At 37.2% G+C, this 22352-nt stretch overlaps 1 protein-coding gene across 2 annotated transcripts in view; it reads right to left on the bottom strand.

The window, feature by feature from the left end:
• Positions 1–22352, bottom strand: part of SLC49A4 (solute carrier family 49 member 4) — a 96779-nt gene that overhangs the window by 25692 nt on the left and 48735 nt on the right. For both annotated transcript variants that reach the window (XR_010111457.1, XM_034957189.3), the window contains exons 5-7: positions 20698–20806; positions 10218–10285; positions 6381–6508 (exon numbers count right to left, since the gene is read on the bottom strand). Coding sequence is in view for 1 of the 2 variants with exons in the window: in XM_034957189.3 (XP_034813080.1) it covers positions 6381–6508; positions 10218–10285; positions 20698–20806 (305 nt within the window). In the remaining variant the exon portion in view is untranslated. The remainder of the gene's footprint in view (positions 1–6380; positions 6509–10217; positions 10286–20697; positions 20807–22352) is intronic.

Here is a 22352-nt window from a genome sequence, read left to right as displayed (position 1 = left end):
ATAACTCACTGGGAGGATGAACATTCTAGGCCCCAGAGCTAACAACAAAACAGGTAATGTCTTCTCTTGTGGGAGATATTTAAGTTGTAGACAGGTGAACATATACCTGGGATGTGATAGAAGAGATTCACTTACTCAATGATAAATTATATTAGATGATGCCTAAAGTTCATTTAAGTAGATCAATAACAGATTTAAATACATGTAGGGAGGAGAACTTAACCAGGATATTAAAAACAAAAATCTTGCCAGGCATGGGGCTCACATCTGCAATCCCAACATTTTGGGAGGCCAAGGTGGGCAAATCGCTTAAGCTCAGGAGTTCGAGACCAGCCTGGACAACGTGGCGAAACCCCATCTCTCCAAAAAAAAAAAAAAAAAAAACAACAACGAAAGTTAGCTGGGCATGGTGGCACACGCCATAGTCAGTAACTTGGGAGTCTGAGGTGGGAGGATAGCTTCAGCCTGGGAGGTTGAGGGTGCCGTGAGCCAAGGTCGCACCAGTGTACTCCAGCTTGGACAACAGAGTGAGACTGTTTCAGAAGAAAAACAAATAAACAAAAAACTCGTAGGTGCTTCTTGGTGGAAAAGAATAATAGATTTGTTTACAGTTTTATGAAGAAATAAGTAGCATTACAAAATAACACAACAGATTTTTATTATCTTAAGGAGTAGATAATAATTATCTTAAGGAGTAGAATCAAGAATTATATCTTAAGGAGTAGAATCAAGAAATGTCCCTGAAGGGTAGGCTTATAACATTAACACACTTTACTGGACAAACTTTTATTATTGTGCATACTGACTGAACTTTTATTTCATGATAAAGTTAGGAAAGTTAACTGGGAATTATTATATTAGACCTTTATTACAAATATTTCACAATCCAATTAAACTTGAACAAGTGAAAATACACCTTTTGCAAATGAAGGCACATATAAAGAGAAACAACAAGCAGCCAGAAGAAACATTCACAGTGTTTGCTAACTATATAGTTTTTTCATAGGTTTTGAGTGTGCTGAATACATAGAATACACATGTATGTGTGTACACACACAGATATATACATTTCTATATCACTGAGCTGTACCTCTTCTCTCAGCATCACATTTCTTCCTAAAAAAAAAAGTGACTGCTGTGGCCTTCATAACCTACTTCTGATTAAAATACGCAGTATATGCAACTGCGGTTCCAAAAGAGGATGAGGCATATTTTGCTGTAAGGTACTATTAAATCATGGAACACTCACTGATACCTAGTCAAGCCCTCTAACTGTAAGAAACACAGAATCTGCTTCAAGACTTATTTCTCTTCTTGAAAATCTCCATGGATAAACATTATATGATCTGCCTCAGCATTTAATGATTCTTACATTAAGATTTTTCACAAATCCATTCTCTTCTTTTAATCCATATTCTACTTTTTCTTCCTTGAGCACGAGACTTTGTCTCTTTTAGTCCATAAAATTGAAAACAGTAGTTAAGAACAGAGGCAAAAGACATGAAAATATAGTAAGAGGATTACTCTCTAGCCTATACATGTTGAATGCCCCCCCTTTTTTTTTTCTTTTTTTAAGAGACAGGATCTCACTCTGTCATCCAGGTTGGAATGCAGTGGTCATGGCTCACTATAGCCTCGAACTTCCAGGCTCCAGTGATCCTCCCACCTCAGCCCCCTGAATAGCTGGGATTACAGAAACATGCCATGACATCTGGTAATTTTTTTATTTTTTGTAGGGACATGGCCTCACTATGTTGCTCAGGCTGATCTGAAACTCCTGGCCTCAAGTGATCCTATTGCCTTGGCCTCCCAAAGTGCTGGTATTATAGGCATAAGCCACTGACCCAGCTGTTGCATGCCTTTCAATACAACTGGGTATGTTTCCTTTCTTTAAATAACACTTGAAGTCACCTTGTGGTCAGCTATCACTCCCTGGGGGTTTCTGTCTAGCTAGTTGTCCTTCCTTACTCCCCCATCCAGCATGTTTCTGATATCACTGTCATAGCATTCTAGTAAGTTTAGATGAAATTAGATAAATAATCTCTCCCAAGGCAACTTCTGTCAAACAGTCAAATTATACTGTTTCAGTAAACTCAACAAAGTGCTAACATTTTTCAAAATGCCATTTTCAAAGCATTCATCTGTTCAGTACAAAATGACTTGGTGAGTTGTGGCTAATAGGGCTGCTAGACATCTAGTTCTCAGATAAGGTGAATAATGTATTTTCAAAATTTTGTTTATTGCATAAACTTCAAGATTTTGAAACTTGTGTTATCTGGTCATGAGGTTATTTATTCGCCCTATTCTAAGTACTTCAATTAATAAAGACATAATGCAATTTTAAATATTCTGAGTTTCCCTAAGGAAAAGCCTCCAAGAGGATGTATGTAAGCAAGTAAATGTATCAAAACAGTATGCTCTGGGATAGACTGGAATGACCCAGTTTTTCTTCTGTAGAGATGGTAACAGTAATATCACAACCAGTGAACTACAGAAAGATTGCAATAGAAAATTTTAGTTTTAATGAGGTTGGGCGTGGTGACTCACTCCTGTAATCCCAGCTACTTGGGAGGCTGAGGCATGAGAATCACTTGAACCTGGGAAATGGAAGTTGCAGTGAGCTGAAATTGCATCACTGCACTCCAGTCTGGGTGACAGAGTGAGACTGTCTCAAAAAAAAAGACAAAGTTTTAATGAGACAGCAGTAGCACTTATAACACATGGGTTGAACAAAATTAACTAGCTTTCCATTTATTAAACAGTTTAATACATATATTTACAAATACGTTTCACGTAGATTCTTCTGATATATAAAAAGCCATAAAAGAAATTCTAAGTTTGCTAGGAAAGAGGAAAAAGACTAGATATTTTCCTGATTAAAATAGGAATGACCAGTAAAAAAGAAACATGAATTTACCATTACGGACTTTAAATACCAGCCTAAAGGTATAGATTTGTCTATAGTTAGATTTTGTAGTAAGTTTCCTTTCACGAAACCTCTTTTACTTAAAAGGAATTAGGTCAGATTTTTACAAGGCTTGTAAGGGTATCTGTGACATATTTATTCAAATTATCGTGTTCCATTTAAAACATGCCCTTCTACCTTCCTACAGCAAGTGCTGAATAAGAGTGACCACAATTGCTGACTACCACTGGCAACAAGTAACGTTTACTGTGGCTCAAATGGAGATAACATATACTTCATTCATTCATTCACTCCTTCTTCAGGGCCTGTGCTAGGTTCCACAGTGGGAGTTGGCACAAAACCATGCTCCAGATTTTCAGACTGGTAGGGAAGATAAGACATATATACCTAAGTAACTATTAAGTAGTATTAGGGGAGAGAGACAAAAATCTGCTATAATTCAGAGAAGGAATGTGGACAAATCTAGTCCTTAACCCAGTGTGCTTGTAAGGTAAAAATACATCTTTCAAGAGTATCTAAGTGACATTCAAAAACTTACTTGCAATTGAAAACAACAGTAGAACTTATAAATTCTGTGGTTGTTAAGGTGGCCACATCAATTCTATCTTTCAATTCTGGCCTTAATTTAGAATTCTGCTTTCCTTTCTGTCCAACATAATTGTTTTCAATACCAGACCAGTAAAATATGGTCTTGACTAGGGTCAATCACATCAATTTTAAGATTTAAAAGATGAATAATTTTCAAATACATTTTCCCCTGATTATAAAATTAAAACATGCTCATACAAATCCAGACCAAAAAAAAGAGATTAAAAAATTAAATTCATTCTTAATCCTCCACCCAGAGATAAAGCTGTTATCACATTAAATTGAAAATAAATAAAATTTAATGGAATGTACTATCTTATAATAAAAATTCTACACTTAATTCAAGGGAAAGAAATCTGTTCTTTATGTACTCATGACTATGTTCTTGTAAAATCTCACAGATGCTAACTTGACATACAGTATCACACACAAAAAATCTGAATGTAATGCCATGAATAAGAAGAGTTGTAAACTAAGACTGTTCCACCAGAATGTTGTACAACTGCTAAATTATGAAGTTATACCAGAATAAAATTTTAAAAAAATTCTGGCTCTGGCTCAGAATACTTGCCAAAATTCTTCAAAACTCCAATGTAGGATGCCAGTGTGTACAACAGTGCACAGTATTTTACTCTGTATCTAATTATTACTTTGGACAACTGGGTTTTCCAGGCAAAGCATGTGTACAGAGAAGAGGGACTGTTGGCAGGATGGTGTAGAACAGGGATTTCCAGGCCTTCTTTGTTCTTAGCACTCCTAGCATCTCAGTAATTTTTTCACAGTGTTCCAAGGCCAAGAGAAACAGCTAACAATCCCATTAATCACATCATTTGGTTAAAACTATTTAATAACATGTATGATATGTCCTAACAATTTAGTAGCCATTAAAAAAATAATACCCATAAGCTGAAAGAAATATATTTTTATTTCGTCCTTAAAGAACCACAATTACTTATTGATGAGATGTGTGCACTGATGCGCACTGCAAGACTTTTAAAAGTTTTGGAATCAGACTGGACACCCCCACCCTCATTTTGTGTTCCACACTAATTTTTATGTGGTACTTGTGTGGTACTTCCCTTTTTATCACAGCAACTGCCAAAAGAATTACTTTGCAAAGATATGATGTCATCGAAAAGAATGCAGCAGAATCTAATGCTGAAACTGGGAACTTCTCTGAACTAGAGGTTCAACCAGTATCTGACAGATGTTGCAGATCCCTGTGCTGCCCTTGTGAGCTTACTGAGGCACTCCAGGGTGGCTGGCTTGGTGCAGAGGTTGCTAATTTTGAGTATAGGGCAATGTTATCCCCTTGCCCTATTATCACTGTAAAAGTGGTAGGAAATCCCAAATAAATGGCTGTCCTTGAAAGATTTGATGCCTGTGATGTGTAAACTGCTGGTTCTTTTATTACAGAGTATAGAGATCCAAAGTGGGATATTCCTTACATATAATGTAGACCAAAAACACCTGCCTTCTCAAAGATTCCCATGGAACATACATGCCACTGGGCAATAGGTCCCCATGGAGTCACTTTCAGACTCTTATTTATTTCTACTCACACAAATGCTTGTTATAAATGACTGTTACAATCTTACAATCTACCAAATAATCCTATAATTAAATATATAATGCAAAAGGTGGCTGAATATTACTTGCAAATAATATAAAATATGCATCTTAATATTTTGCTGGAAGAAAGGAAGGAGTAATAACAGAGTCTCTGGTTTATAAGCCAATAATAATCTGTCATAGTAATTTTAAAAAGATCCCATGGTAGGCAGAGTAATGCCCTCCCTCCCCTAAAGATATTCATGACAATCTCTGGAATCTGTGAATATGTTATTTCACAAGACAAAGGGGATTAAGGTTGAAATGGGACTAAGGTTGCTAATCAGCTGGCCTTAAAATTGACAGACTTTTCCAAATTATCTTGGTGGGTCCAATGTAATCATAAGCATCCTTAAAAGTGGAAGAGGAAGAAAGAGGAAGGCAGAAGGGAAGGGTTCAGAAGCAGATGTAACGATGGAAGAAAGGCACAGATAATGCAACGTGAAAAGGGCTTGACCCAAGGTTGCTGGCTCTGAAGGCAGAGGACAGAGCCATAAACAAGGAATGTGGGTGACCTCTAGAAGTTGGAAAAGGCAAGGAAAAAGATTCTTCCCTATAGTCTGTTCACATTTTGATTTTAGCCCAGTGAGACCTGTATTGAACTTCCACTCTACAGAAATGTAAGATAATAAATTTCTGTTGTTTTAAGTTGCTAAATTTGCATAACTTTTACAGCAGCAATAGAAAATAGACTCTGAATTGATGACATTAATAATGACAACAAAAACAACAGCAACTAAAAATGTTTCAGGTCCATTAGATAAGCTAAGTAAGCTGGCTGTAATATACTTTCAACAGGTATTTCCAGTTAAGTTTTGCTTTGTATTAATGATGGAATAAAACTAAATGTAAAATAAACCTATAGGGGCTGGTTCAAATAATTTTACTTAAGTATACCATAGTTTTTTGCCTTGTTAATTATTATTATTATTTAACAGTGATATAATGACTATAACCAAGATAAAAATCTTTGTATTACGCGCTGATAGAAATTTTAAACAAATATAAGCATTTCCATGCTCTGTGTGTTAAGGCTAAAGATTATACTTCTTTTCCATGTGAAAAATACCAATTAAAATATTTTTAGTTATTTTTTGGACTCTTTAGATAAGATGATGGTTTGATGACTGGACAAGAGAAACTTTTTTGTATATTTAACAATTACAGAAAGCAAGAAGAAGTCCTACTGTCAGAGTTATGTACACTTCTGTGAATGAAAATATTTATTAAAAGTTCAAAAATAGCCTATGCTCACCTGTGGTTAAAGGTAGGTGTGTGATGCTGTTCAAACAGGTCAGGGTGAACCACGTGGATGACAGTGTAGCTCCCGAAAACAGGAGGAGAAGAATTAGTTTCAGCATACCCCTGATAAAATCTGCAAACCTAAAAACAAAAATGCCCTATTAATTCTAGTGGGATTTAAAAATACTATTTAAGCAAATGACACACTTTCACTAACAACTACTTGAGGAATTTTCCATATATTCTTTTAAAAGACAGTTTTCAGTGTTTTTTTAAAACAAATTTTCTTGTATGATGTTACTTTGTGATAATTTTTTTTTCTCTTATAAAACACAAAAAACGGCATCTTTGTTCAGGATCTATAATTTATAGGATATATTCTGAGTGTTCACTTTTTTTTTTTTTTTAGAGACAGGATCTCACCATTGCCTGGCTGGAGTGTAGTGATGTGATCACGGTTCACTGCAGCCTCACCTCCCAGGCTCAAGCAATCCTTCCACCTCAACCTGCTGAGTAGCTGGGCTAATTATTATTTTTTTGTGTGTGTACAGGGTTTCTCTATGTTGCCCAGACTGGTCTTGAACTCCTGGGCTCAAGGATCCTCCCACCTCAGCCTCTCCAAGTGCTGGTATTACAGGCATGAGCCACCATGCCCAGTTGATTCTGAGTTTTTAAGTGCCACTGTCATTTTCTTTATATTTTTCTATACTTTCCAAACATTCTATAATGAACATGTATTATCTTAGTTTTGAAAATCAGGCCAACTTGTTGACATGAACTTGCAAAGATCTCTCTCAAAATTCAAACTCACTTAGAGAACAAACACAGATGCCTACACCAGAGCCTCTGAGGTCCTATGTGACCTGCTGCCTGGCCCTGCTCTCTCTTTTCCCACTGTTCTCCAGTTGGATGGCCATATTTCTGTTTCTCATACATGCCATGGTTGCTTACCACAGCAATATGTAGCTTCCGTACTTGTTCCATCTGCCTGGAATGCTGGTACCACCCGGATCTTCACATGTCTTACTCCTGTTTACCCCTCAGGTCATTCAGGTCTCAGTTCAACAAGGCCCTCTGGGCTCAGTGAAGAAGTCTTTCCCCATCCCAACTCCACTTTCTATTTTATTTCTTCATAGCATTTTCTCTATTGGAAACTGTCTTGTTTTTGCATTTATTTTTTGTCTTCCCTACCAGACTGTAAACTTCCTGAGAACAAAACATACACGGCATCTGGAATAGTGAATATTATTCTTCTAAACTTGGGACTTTTATAGCATTTTAAGTTTTCATGTTTGAGTTTTCATGAAACTAAAGGGCATCTGGTAGAGATGCTTATCATTTAGCTATGCCAAAAAAATTTTCCACTTGCCAGCTGCTTTTCCTCACCTGTGGATTAACTGTTGATTGTACGGGCACAATCCTCTGGCTGCACAATTTATTCTGTCCTTCAGAACTGTTCCTCTTATAGAATAGCTGATCCCATCTCAAATACAACATTTACTATAGTCTCTTCACTTTTAATTTTCTAAAGTTGATTTACATTTCTATTGTAATTATGTGACTGTCCTTCTTAAAACTTTGAATACTATCTTCTGTTTTGTACTTATTTGACATGATATGGTTAATCATGTTTGTGTTTTCTAGAATAAAATGACTTCCTATGAGAGCTGATGCCATCTTTTGGTGGGAAAAATGAATGCACTTTTGCCCAGTGACTTAAATTTGTCCTCAAGCAGAAAATTCTTAGGTATGCTGAAAAAGTTTCCACAGCTTTACAAAATATTCCACAAGAAAATCCAAAAGACTGTTTTAATCCCACGCTTACCTAACAGTTTTCAGATTTACATTTTGGTATGCTGCATAAACTTATTTGTCAGATACAGAGATGACAAGTTATAAGAGAATAAAACAGGCTTTTAGTACAAATCAGAGTTGAATTGCAAGAAAGTTTCACAGAAACTGATCATACAAGAATAAACCGACAGCTGTAGTCTGCTATTTTTGGAGATCCAGTCCTTTCAAATAGGCTGATACCATTGAAGTGTATTATTAGGACCAAGAAGTATCTTTAATAGCGGTCTTTAATTACAAAAATATCACCCAAAGCACTCATGTATGTCTACAAGGTAGCACTGTCCTAGGGAATCCCAAAAAACAGTGTCAGGAAAGTAATTTTAAAATTGATTTTAGGGCTAGGAGATAACTGAAATTGATTTCAGATCCCAGAGTAAGGGTAGTATTTTTTTAGAACTTCCATTTCAACAAATTAAAAGCAGAAAAGTCCTCATTCTAAATTTTCCCTTTAATTATATCTATATCTAGTTAAAATTAAGGGGTACAGAAGGAAAATAATGACAAAGGAGCATTTGAGACTTCATTTTTGATACATAATTGTTCCCCCTTTGACCAATTTGGTGCTCAGAATAGGATGTGATCAATGACTCACTATAATTGGCTTGGAGATTTAACTAGAAAAATGAGGTATGATTCTTGTCAAAATAAGACAGGTCAATGTATTTTTAGTATCAGTGATTTCCTACAAATACTATATTCCCCTTCTGCTTCTTTAGCTTTTAGTTTTCTTATATTTTCCTAACACTTCAAATAAAGTGATTTAGAAATTACAATGTCAATTTATTCTTTCAATATCCCTGAAAAACTATGTGAACCATAAAGTCTAGGTATAACATTATCCCGTATCAATTATATTCAAGTATTTAGATATTGAGGTGATATATGGATCTTATATTTGATCTTCCCAAATATATAATTAGATTCTCCTCTTCATGGTAAAGTTGATTGCCTAATTTTGTTTTTGAGCAGAGTAAAATGATTTGGGAAGTGAATGAATATTATCTCTTTGGAAATACCAAGAATAGTTTTATAGGCAGTTGCCTAAGAGAGTAACATTTTAATTCTTTTCCTTTTTTTTTTTTTTAGAACGAATGGGACCTTTTTCCTACTTCTGACTCATTCTAACAATGTGTTGTTGTAATAGGTTATGATCAAAGACAGTGTGATGAAACTGAAAGTCTTCACAGACATTTTGCATCAAAAAGGGATAACCATAGGAAAATACCAGCCAAAAAAGACCATAAATAAATAATGTCTGCTAATCAGGACACTGCCTGTTCATGGAAAGTTCTACTGACACTTTTACAAATGATTTCTTCTCAACCCTTTTAGTCTCCACGGCTATTAATTTGTCTTTATTATTACATTACCTTTTTTGGTCTCCATTTGTAGATGTTGTTCTCCAATAATATGGAAAGAGGCACCTTAACTACACTGGAAATACATTTCCAGTCTCCAGAAAAAAACACTTGAGGAAGGGACTACTCCAGAGAAACTTTCTTATAGCAGCAAATTCTTTTTTTTTTTTTTTTTTGAGATGGAGTCTCACTCTATTGCCCAGGCTGGAGAGCAGTGGCGCAATCATGGCTCACTGCAACCTCTGCCTCCCGGGGCTCAAGCAATTCTCCTGCCTCAGCCTCCCTGGTAGCTGGGACTACAGGCGCTCATCACCACACCCAGGTAATTTAGTGTTTTTAGTAGAGACAGGGTTTTGCCATGTTGGCCAGGCTGGTCTTGAACTCCTGACCTCAGGTAATCCGCCTGCCTCAGCCTCCCAAAGTGCCAGGATTATAGGCATGAGCCACCATGCCCGGCCTGTTAGCAGCAATTCTATATAACGCATGTGAATTTTCTTGTAGTCTGAACAAGTACCCCTTTCTGACCTTTGCTTGTTTTACTTTTCCCTGAATTGTAATGTTTATTTAGGGGAGCCTATTTATCTGTAGGCTTTTTCCCCCCGCTCTGTCCACTCACAAGTTTAACAAAATATTCTCACCTTGCCATAGCTATTCCAACAACACAGCCTCCAACTATGGACCAAAATCCAATCCAGCCAGCATCTACCTGTTAAGAAAGAAGCAGACACATTTAATACAAGACGATCATACTGCAATATAAAAGGAATGAAAAAAAGTCCTCTATAATCAATATGTTAGTAGCTAAATGGATGAAATAAAAGAATTCATGTGTAACTAATGTATACAAACATCTAAGAAAATATGTCCTTGATTAACTGTTTATTGGAATACTGAAAACAAAATAATCAATGTCATCAAACAAATATTTTCAAGTATGTACTACATGCCTAATATTGGACTAGGAACTCTTAAAATAAGAAAAGGATGGAAGATAGTCACAGCCTGAAAAAGTTTAAATATAACCAACATAGGAAACTGCTAGGTAATAATTAGATGCTAAAACATGGGGCAACAACTAAAAATGTATCAGGAGGTGGAAGGCAGGGAGAAATGTGGGGCTGAGCAAGAGAGTAGACAGAGAAAAAGAAGTTGAGCTGGGTTTCAAATGTATAGCTTGTTCCCCTCTTGAGAAAACATTTCCAGTCCTGTCATTTACTAACTGTGTGACTCTGAGCAAATTATGTCTTTTTACCTGTAAAATGGATTAAATGAGATAATTTGTATACAGTACCCAGATCAGTGGCCAGGACATAGGAAGTGCTCAATAAACATTAGCTGTTATTATTATTACTAACTGATGAGGCTTCTCCATCTATCTTGTCTCTTTCCTGCTTGTGTGGCCACATTTTTTCACAGCAATCTACGAATGCTGCCTACATTCCTCATCACTCCTGTATCTTTAACTCTTATTATGACTTGGCTTCTGTCCCAACTCATACTCTAGGTCTCAGTTCCTGCATTAGTGGAATGGGGATAATAAAGTTTTTCTGAGGGTTAAATAAGTTAATAAATGTAAAGTGCTCAATGCATGTTAGTTGTTATGAATGAAATTTCATGTCTCTAATAATACTGGTTCCTCTTTCTCCTTCCCACGACCACCATGCTTGCTTTTATTATCTTCTTACTTCTTGACCCCTGTAAGAGCTTCTTAAATGGTCTTCGCAATCTATTTTGCTCACTGTTGCCAGAATAATTATCCTAAGCATTCCGTGTCCCTGCTCGGAAATAGTGGTTACAGGACAAAGTCCAAACTTGACCTGGCACTTGAGCATTGCCCAAACTAGCTTCTACCTTTTGTTGTTTTTCGAGTCATATTTTTCTTTTTCTTTTTCTTTTCTTTTTTTTTTTTTGAGACAGAGTCTTGCTCTGTCGCCCAGGCTGGAGTGCAGTGGCACGATCTCGGCTCACTGTAAGCTCCGCCTCCCGGGTTCACACCATTCTCCTGCCTCAGCCTCTTGAGTAGCTGGGACTACAGGCGCCCGCCACCACGCCCGGCTAATTTTTTGTATTTTTTTAGTACAGACTGGGTTTCACCGTGTTAGCCAGGATGGTCTTGATCTCCTGACCTCGTGATCCGCCTGCCTCAGCCTCCCAAAGTGCTGGGATTACAGGCGTGAGCCACCGCGCCCAGCCTTTGAGTCATATTTTTCATTACACTTGTGACAGGGATTGCCAGCTGTCCACCAAACGATTTCTTCTTCTACCTGGGTACTTAGCTAGATGACATGTCCCAGTTCCTAGCTGGAACAGGTGACCATGTGTCAGTTCTCATTAATGGAAGTGAGCATAAGTGAAGTGTGCCACCTCCAGGTTAGAACTTGGAAGAAGGTGTATGCCTCCTCCATGCTTTCTCTGCCTTCCTGCCAGCTGCAATCTGGATGTAGCTGCCCAGCTGCACCCATGCATATAATGACAAGGTCCTAGGGGACAGAAGAGAATACAAGTGGAAGCAGACTCGGTCTCTTAAATCAGTGTGAGGAAAAGAGCTGTCCAAACTGGACAACCGTCCTAGATTACACGCGCTGTCCCAGATTGCAATGTGAATGACAAATAAATTTTTCTTAAGTCTCAGAATTTTGGAGGTCTACTTCTCCCAGGAGCATAGCCTACGCTAAGCGATACAGTAACTTTATATGAGTCTTTTGCTCTATTGGTGTTTGCTGCCAGAAGCAAACATGAAGGCTCTCAGGAGAAAGATAACATCCTGAAGCTTAAATTATCTCTCTATAGTTTTTCATACTATTGGCATTTGAGGCAAGAGAATTCTCTGTTCTGTAGGACCACTCCTCTCATTGCAGCACATCTGGTATCTATAATCCAACGCCCACTAGGCTCCCACAAACACTTCCTTCTATCCTCTAGGTGAGTGGGGTCATGCTCTAGGTTAAGGACCACGGCATATCTGGCTGTACTGATGCTGGTACTTTCAGAACATTTAGTACTTTTCTACTTGCTTTGTTCATGACATTTGCCCTAGTTAATACAATTCTACCCAATACTTAATTTAAAAATTTAAAAAATTGCTTTCATTTAATTTTAAATTCTACTTTATTTAATAACTGATATGATTCAGGGTCTCTATCTCTCTCAGAGTTTGTACCAAGAAAGATACTTCGAAGGACTTCTTAGGGTTTACAACATGAAGCACAGATCTGCCAAATCAATATCATTTTTTGTGTGAGTGACATGGGGCCTTACTCTGTCACCCAGGCCGGAGTATAGTGGTGCAATCTTGGCTCACTGCAGCCTCCGCCTCCTGGGCTCAAGTGATCCTCTCATCTCAGACTCCCAAGTAGCTGGGATTACAGGCGTGTGCTACCGCGCCCAGCTAATTTTTTGTATTTTTGGTGGAGACAGGATTTTGCCATGTTGCCCAGGCTAGTCTCGAATTCCTGAGCTTAAGTGATCCACCTGCCTCACCCTCCCAAAGTGCTGGGATAACAGGCGTGAGCCACCATACCCAGTCAAAATCAGTATCATTTAAATGGGTGCTACACTTTTCCTTAACAGAACTGAGCATACTTGGAATACCTGCCATCCAGAAAAACAGGTGAGAAAACTAAAGGAAGCCTTTCTTATAGTAAAGGTGCTGCTATGGTCTGAATGTTGGTGTCCCCCACAAATTCACATGTTGGAACTTAATCCCTAAAGTGATCATATTAAGAGGTGGGGGCCTTTAGAAAGTAATTAAGGGATGAGTGCCCTTATAAAAGAGGTTGAAGGGAGCTGCCTTGCCCCTTTGCCACATGAGAATGCAGCAAGAAGGTGCCATCTTGGCAGCAGAGTGAGCCCTCACCAGATATAAATGAGTTGGAATCTTGATCTTGGACTTTCTAGCCTCCAGAACTGTGAGAAATAAATTTCTATGATTTATAAATTACCCAGTCTAAAGTATTTTGTTGTGGAAGTCTGAACAGACTAAGACACGTACACTAGGTAATTTAGATTAGTATTCTGGTTGAGAACTAGAAAATCTGGGGAAAATTTTATCTGAAGCCATCAGAGAGCCAAGAAAATAATCCACAATTCTGAAACCATGATCTAGGATGGGAAGATAATCTGAAGAGATAAGCACGGTATTTGGAGACAATTTTCCTTTAGGGTTGTTGCTAATTTCAGACAAGGTGGCTAAGGGACTGAGAAGTTATTGACAGCCTCACTGACCTAGAAGAAAAAATATGAGTTTAGGGCCTGCTGTGGGGTGGCTTTGTAAAAACCCCGGGTTTTAACTGGGCACTCTGAAGGGCTGTACCTAAGAGTAGGAGGAACTAGAAATGGAACAGCCTCCTGACGGACTAAAGCCCAGCTTTAAGTGATCTCAAGCTCTGAAACTAGATTAAGGTGATTCCCAGACTTCTGCCAGAAAAAATATAAATTCTCTCTGAAGGAAAACAATATCATCTTGATACTTAAATTATCTCCACAGCTTTTCATGTACTATGTCTAGCACTCAATCAAAAATAACTGAATGCATAAAGAGATTTTTTTAAATTACCAAATATCAAACATATAAATAGACCTACAAGGGACCAAGATAATGGAATTATGAGATACAAATTTGAAATAACTATTTTTAATAGAGAAAAAAATAAGATATCAAGCATTTCTACTGAAATCTGTCAACTATAAAAAAGAACCAAAGACAGGCCAGGCATGGTGGCTCATGCCGTTAATCCCAGCACTTTGGGAAGCCAAAGCAGGCGAATCACCTGAGGTCAGGAGTTTGAGACCAGCCTGGCTAACATGGCAAAACCCCGTCTCTACTAAAAATACAAAAATGAGCTGGGTATGGTTGTACGCGCCTGTAGTCCCAGCTACTGGGGAGGCTGAGGCAGGAGGACTGCTTGAACCCAGAAGGCAGAGGTTGCAGTGAGCTGATCACGCCGCTGCACTCTAGCCTGGGTGACAGGGCAAGACTCCATCTCAAAAAAAAAAAAAAAAAAGAATCAAAGATAAATTTTATAAAATTTAAAGTAACTCATAGATGAATTTAATAGCATATTTGACACAGTTGAAAACTGAAATAGTGAGTTGGAAGAAAAGATAGCTAAAATATCCAGTCTGAAGCATAGAAAGGAAAAAGAATATGTCATAACAAAAAAAAGTGGGTGGGAGAAGAAAAGAAAGGCAAAAGAGACACAGAGAATACAGTGTAAAGGTATAATGTATATAGTTAGAATACCCAAAAGAAATTAGAGAAAACAGAGCACAAGTTTTGAACAGACACTGACTAGAAATTTTCAGAAATTAATGAGAGACATCAAGCTAACAAGACGACATTCAATAAGTTGTGTAAACCTCAAGTAGAATAAATTTAGAAAAAAAAGCCACCTAGTTATATCATATCAAAGCAAAACTGCTGAAACCAATGATATACAGAAAATCTTAAAAGCAGCCAGCTTTTAAATTTGAGAGCTAACTTCTCAATTAAAACAATGGAAGCCAGAAGAAAATGGATCTTTTTTTTCAAAGAACCAAAAGAAAATGACTGTCAACCAATAATTCTATGCCCAACAACAGAAAAACTCTAAAAATGAAGATAAAATGAAGACATTTTTAGACCAAAACAACAACAAAATAAAATGCAAACACCAAACTAAAGAATTTGTCACCCACAGACCTGTACAATAAACAAACAAAAACACTAATGGGTGCTCTTTAGATAGAAGAAAAATGACTACAGATTTGAAGACTGAAGATAAAGAAATAAAGAACAAAATGAGTAAACATGAAGATAAATTCGAGTCAATATCAACTATGTAAACAATAATGTCTTGTGCAGTTAAAATATATGACAGTAATAGCCTGAAAGATGGGAGAGGGTTAAATGAAGTTAAAGGGTTCTAAAAACCTTAGATTATCCTAGAAAAGGTAAAATTCTAATTTGATAAGTCAAGTGTGCATTCTGTACTTTTTAGGGTAATCATTAAACAGTAAAAGAGTCTATAACTGCCAAGCTAATAGAGTGGGGGGAAATTAAAGTAATAAAAATACTTAATCCAGAAGGTAGGAAAGATGACAAAAAGAATAGACAGGGCTGAACAAAATAAAGACCAATAGTAAGATGGCAGGTCTAAACCCAAACTTGTCAGTAATTGTATTAAATATAAATGCACTAAATACTCCAATTAAAACACAAAGATGGCCTGACATGGCCCACACTTTGGGAGGCCAAAGTGTAAGGATTGTTTGAGCTCAGGAGTTCCAGACCAGCCTGGGAAACATAGAGACTTCATCTCTACAAAACTTGAAAAAATTAGCTGGGCATGGTGGTGTGCACCTGTAGCCCTAGCTACTTGGGTGGCTGAGGTGGGAGGATCGTTTAAACCCAAGAAGTTGAGGCTCCAGTGAGCCATGCTTCTGCCACTGCACTCCAGCCTGGGCAACAGATCAAGATGCTGTCTCAAAAAAAAAAAAATCAACTCAAAATGGATTAAAGATTTAATCCTTTTCCTGTTTGCCCTGAGAATACTCGCCAGAGGTGCTTTTGCAGCTGCAGCATTTACCCCAAGATATCTTTGCCATTAACTATCTTGCTTTTATGACTATTTTCACATCACTCTTAGTATATCAACTTTGGCGACAAAAGACATCATTCTACTTAATAGCATTCTGTTTTTAGTAGTGGTATTTCCATTTACAAAATATAGTAATTCTCAACTGCTGAAAATGTCAAATCCTAGAAAAAGGAGCATTCCTACGTGTGATATTAACATCGTTCTCAAACAGTCGTTGGCTAGAGATTTATTTGACGGATCCGATTTTTCTGAAATAGACGATTCTGATGATTCAGATGATTCTGATGTTAGTTCTATTTAGAAATAACTCCAAGAACAGTTTTTATATTTTCATATTGAAAGTCAGTCAGATTTGCTTCAGCATCAAAGAGCAAGTTTATATAAAATTAAATGAGTGCTGGCAGCGAGCTGCACTTTTTTTTTTTTTCTAAAAGGGAAAAGGGTTCAATATAAGACTTGAAACTATGAAACTACTAAAAGAAAACATTGGGGGAACACTACAGGACACTGGTCTGGACACAGATTTTTTGAGTACAGCCTCAAAAACACAGGCAACAAAAGCAAAATCAGACAAATGGGATTACATAAAGCTAAATGGCTTCTGAACAGCAAAGGAAACAACAGAGGGAAGAGACAACTTACAGAATGGGAGAAATATTCACAAACTATACATCCAACAAGGGATTAAGAACCACTATCTATCTATAAGGAACCCAAGCAACTCAACAGCAAAAAAAACCAATCCAATTAAAAAATAAGCAAAAGACCTGAATGGACATTTCTCAAAAGAAGACATATAATGGCCAACAAATATACAAAAAGAAATGTTCATCACTAATAATCAGGGAAATGTACATCAAAACTACAATGAATAGCATCTCACCCCAGTTAGGATAGCTATCACCAAAAAGACAAAAAGTAACAAATGCTGATAAGGATACAGAGAAGGGGGAGTGCTTGGACACTGCTGGTGGAAATTAAAGAAGTACAGCCATTATGGAAAACGGTACAGAGGTTCCGTAGAAAACGAAAAATAGAACTACCATATGATGTAGCAATCCCATTTCTGGGTATATACCCAATAGAAAGGAAATCAGTATATAAAAATCAGTATATAAAATCAGTATATGAAAAAGAAATCTGCACTCCCATGTTTATTGCAGCACAATAGCCAAGGTTTGGAAACAACCTAAGTGTCATCAACAGATGAATGCATCAGGAAAATATCGGATATATACACAATGGAATATTATTCAGTCACAAAAAAGAATGAAATCCTGTTATTTGCAGCAACATGGATGTTAAGTGAAATCATGTTAAGTGAAATAAGCCAGGTATAGAAAGACAAATATTGCACGTTCTCACTCATATGTGGGAACTAAAAAGGTGGATTTCAGGGAAGCAGAATGTAGAATGATAGTTACCAGCTGCTGGTGAAGAAGGGTGGGAGGATGAAGAGAAGTTGGTTAAGGGGTACAAAAATACAGTTAGATAGAAAGAGTGAGTTCTAGTACTTGATAGTACAGTAGGGAACTTACAGTTAACAACAGCTTATTGTATATTTCAAAATAGCTAGAAGAGAAGAGTTGTAAGTTCCCAACACAAAGAAAAAATAAATGTTTGAGGTGGATAGCACTCTTACCAATTTGATCATTATACACTGTGCACAGGTATCAAAATATTATATATCCCCCCAAATATGTACAACAATTACATATCAATTTTAAAAATAAGAAAAATAAAATAAAAATTTTAAAAGCTGCTCAGCTTCAAAAAGTATCAAATACCTGAGAATAAAGCTAACAAACACATCGAAGGTATCTTTGCTGAAAATTATAAAGCATCATTCAGAGACATTGGGACCTAAGTAAATGAGGAGAAATATAATGATCATGGTTCAGAAAACTCAAATATTATAAAGGAGTTAATTCTGAAAATGATCTGTAAATATAAAAACTCTAACAGAAATCCTAATAAAGGGAGAAATTTACTAAATATCAAAACTAGTACTTATTTATGACACTAGTATAAATAACACAATTTGGTATTGGTGCAGGGACAGACAAACAGACTAAAGGAATAAAGTCTAGAAATACACCCGTGTATATAAGGAGACTTGCTTACAACAAAGATGAGTAGAGGGCAGTGAAGAAAAAAAATGATCTTTTCAAACACTGATATTAGGTTAACAAATATCTATGGGGAAAAAAGAAACAACGCCTATCTTATAATAAATACAAAATCAATTCTAGGTTTAAATTCTAGGTAAATGCGACAGGTAAAAGAACAGAGCTCCAGAACAGCACTGTCCAACAGAACTTTCTTAGATGATAGAAATGCTCTCTATCTACACCGTGCAACATGGTAGCTGCTAGTCTCATGTGGCTATCCCGCACTTGAAAAGTGCTACTGCAACTAAGGAAGTGATTTTTTACTTTTATTTCATTTCAATTGGTTTAAATATCAATTAAGTTTGAAGTTTATTTTGAATGTGGCTAGTAGCTACTATACAGGATGACACAGTTGCACAAGATAACATATTTATGAACTTGGAGCAAGCAAAGATTTATCTTTCTCTTTTCTGCATTATAGCCTCAGTCTGCTAAATCCAACATCTAGAGTATCTAAGAGTTGGTTTCTAATGATTGCTTTTTAAATTTTTTTAATTTTATGTATCTATATTTGAGACCACCACACCCAGCCAAATATGGGTCATACTTTCCTGTTTCTTTACATGTTTAATGCACTTTTTTTTTAATTGTATACTGGGCCAGGCATGGTGGCTCACGCCTGTAATCCCAGCACTTTGGGAGGCTTAGGTGGGCGGATCACGAGGTCAGGAGATTGAGACCATCCTGGCTAACATGGTGAAACCCCGTCTCTACTAAAAATACAAAAAAATTAGCCGGGTGTGGGAGGCACCTGCAGTCCCAGCTACTCGGGAGGCTGAGGCAGAAGAATGGCGTGAACCCGGGAGTCAGAGCTTGCAGTGAGCTGAGATCGCGCCACTGCACTCCAGCCTGGGCGACAGAACGAGACTCCATCAAAAAAAAAAAAAAAATTGTACACTGTATGTTGTGGATGACACAATAAAGAGATTCTAGATTCTTTTATCTTTTCTAAGATGGCTGGCTTTTGTTCTAGTAGGCAGTTCAATTACTAGTTGATCACCTTGAGCATGTGTAGGCCTCATTTTGTGCTTTATAAGGATAGATCTCCAAACTCTCTCCTCTTCAGATTTTTGTCTTTGTTTATAATGGGTCTACACTAGAGTAAGGCTTCCTCTACCTAGGGCATGGTCCTTGATTCTACAGTTTGGCTATTCTGGTTAACAAGTGTGAATGAGGTGTTACCATTCTGGCTGGGCCAGAACTCCAAGACAATCTTGACGTCTTCTATCTTTGTTCTGCTTTCAACCCATACCACTCTCTCTGTTAAGCCTCCAGTAGTTTTGCCCTTTATATGTGCAGCCCATTTCTCAGCCAAAGATTACTGGAGTCCCCCAAAGTCTTCTGGGGAGCCCTCTTCTGCACAGCTCTCTTCTTTACGTATCGGTAAGAAAAAGGCAGCCCAATAGTGGGCAAGAGACTCAAACTAGTATGTCACAAGAAAAAGATATTCATAATATCCAATTCACACTGAAAAGACACCACAGAAGTCACTATGATGGCATACAACTGCACAGCTATCAGCATGTCTAAAGTGAAAAAGACTAATATTATCACACAAGTGGCAAATGATGTGGGATGATGAGAAATTTTTGCTGGTAGGATTACACATGGATACCACCACTTTGGAGAAGTTTGGCATCATCTACCAAAGTAGCATATACTATACGCAGCAGTTCCATTCCTAGATATGTATCCAGTAGAAATGTGTATAGAGGTGCATAGAGACATGTAAGAGAGTGTTAATACAGCATTGTTTGTGGCTGTCAAAACTGGTTAACAATCCAATCCAAATGTTCACCAAAAGCAGAATAGACAAATTTTTTTTTTTTTACTCATACAATAGAATATCACAGCAGTGTGTTTTCTTCTATTTACCTCTCCAAATTTCTCTCTCCTCCTTTCTACCATGCTATCTGGAAGCAAAGAGAAGGAATGGATGACATCAAGCATATAGGTGAAATGTTTATTTTTAAAGAAATGAAATACCCTTATTTGGAGCCCAGAGAGAAAGTCAGAAACTAGATGAAGAAATAGCTATATATTTGATGATGGGATCTTAATCTTCTTTATAAGGTACGAAGCAAGGATAAAGAATGGAGTCAACAAAACTAAGATTTCCTTCCTTTTTTAAAAAACCAGTAGTATCATTAATAATGCCCACAGAAATGTGAAATTCACAACTATTGTCAAAATCAAGGAGGAAAATCAACATTATTTTTTACCTATTCCATAAAGATCTTGCTTTTGCAACAATGGTATAGGACGATGTTCTACCCAGTCCTTGAAGCTAAAACCGAGAACACGTAACCAGTATTTATAAATTAAATGAACAAAAATACCTACAACATATAAAGAAATAAAATACTTACTTGGCTGACATGCGCTGGTGTTAAAATTAAGTCCAGAACTCCAGACCAGCCAGCAAATACACCAAGTGGTATGGCATATGCTAAAGCAATCATCAAAAATCGAAAATTGCTGTGAATGAGAAATAAAAGGAAACATTGTAACAAATTAAAAATCTAGAATAAACTTAGTCATGAAAAATGTATGTCATTTGGAAACTGGAACACCGGAATCAGAAAATATCTGCAGAATGGCATTAAAAACTAAAAAAAAAAAAAAAAAAAAAAAAACGTGCTGGAAAGGTAGCAGAGAAAAGGAAACGCATATATACTGCTGGTTGAAGTGTAAATTGGTTCAGCCACCATGGAAGGCAGTTTGGCAATTTCTAAAAGAACTTAAAAGAGAATTACCATTTGACCCAGCAATCCATTATTGGGTAAATCACTCCACTATAAAAACACATGCACGAGTGTATTCACTGCAGCACTATTCACAATAGCAAAGATGTGGAATCAACCTAAATGGCCATAAATGGTAGACTGGATAAAGAAAACGTGGTACAAATACACTATGGAATACTCCACAGACATAAAAAAGAACAAGATCACAACCTTTGCAGCAACACGGATGGAGCAGGAGGCCATTATCCTAAGAAAACTAACACAGGAACAGAAAAGCAAATACCACATGTTCTCACTTATCAGTGGGAGCTAAACATCAAGTACATATGGACACAAAGAAGGGAAAAACAGACACTGGGACCAACTTGAGGGTGCAGGGTGGGAGGAGGGTGAGGACAGAAAAACTACCTATTGGATACTATGCTTATTATCTGGGTGACAAAACAATCTGTACACCAAACCCCCATGACATGGAATTTACCCATGTAACAAATCTGCACACGTACCCTGAGCCTAAAAGTTAAAAAAAAAGTATATATACACACATATACACATATGAATAACTATATATACACATATATATATACAATATGTGTATGTACAGGTATATATATATATTCTTCAAGAAGCTCAAAGTGGCAAGCTTTATAAAAGAAAAAAATCTGTCAGTTAATAAATTCAAGCTTCTTGAAATTTTTTTTTTTTTGAAGATGGAGTTCCACTCTTGTAGCCCAGGCTGGAGTGCAATGGTGTGATCTCAGCTCACTGCAACCTCCGCCTCCCGGGTTCAAGTGCTTCTCCTGCCTCAGCCTCCCAAAGAGCTGGAATTACAGGCACCTGCCAGCACACCCAGCTAATTTTTGTATTTTTAGTAGAGACAGGGTTTCGCCATGTTGGCCAGGCTGGCCTCGAACTCCTGACCTCAGATGATCCACCCACCTCGGCCTCCCAAAGTGCTGGGATTACAGGCGTGAGACATTGCACCTGGCTCGCTTCTTGAAATTTTTTATTTTTATAAGAATAATATTTTGTTCATATTGTTTAAAATTCTCAATGTTTATTATACAGATAACCAATATTATTTCATCAAATGAGTAGGTAGTTTAAAAAAAGCTCTGGCCAGGTATGGTGGCTCATGCCTGTAATCTCAGCACTTTGGGAGACCAAGGTAGGAGAATCACTTGAGGCCAGGAGTTCAAGATCAGCCTGGGCAAGATAGTGAGACCTCACCTCTATAAAAATATATAAAAATTAGCCAGGTATAGTGGTGTGCACCT

This window comes from Pan paniscus, chromosome 2 (assembly GCF_029289425.2).
Source record: "Pan paniscus chromosome 2, NHGRI_mPanPan1-v2.0_pri, whole genome shotgun sequence".
In the NCBI taxonomy this organism is placed as follows: domain Eukaryota; kingdom Metazoa; phylum Chordata; class Mammalia; order Primates; family Hominidae; genus Pan; species Pan paniscus.
This window is presented reverse-complemented; position numbering and strand designations above follow the sequence as displayed.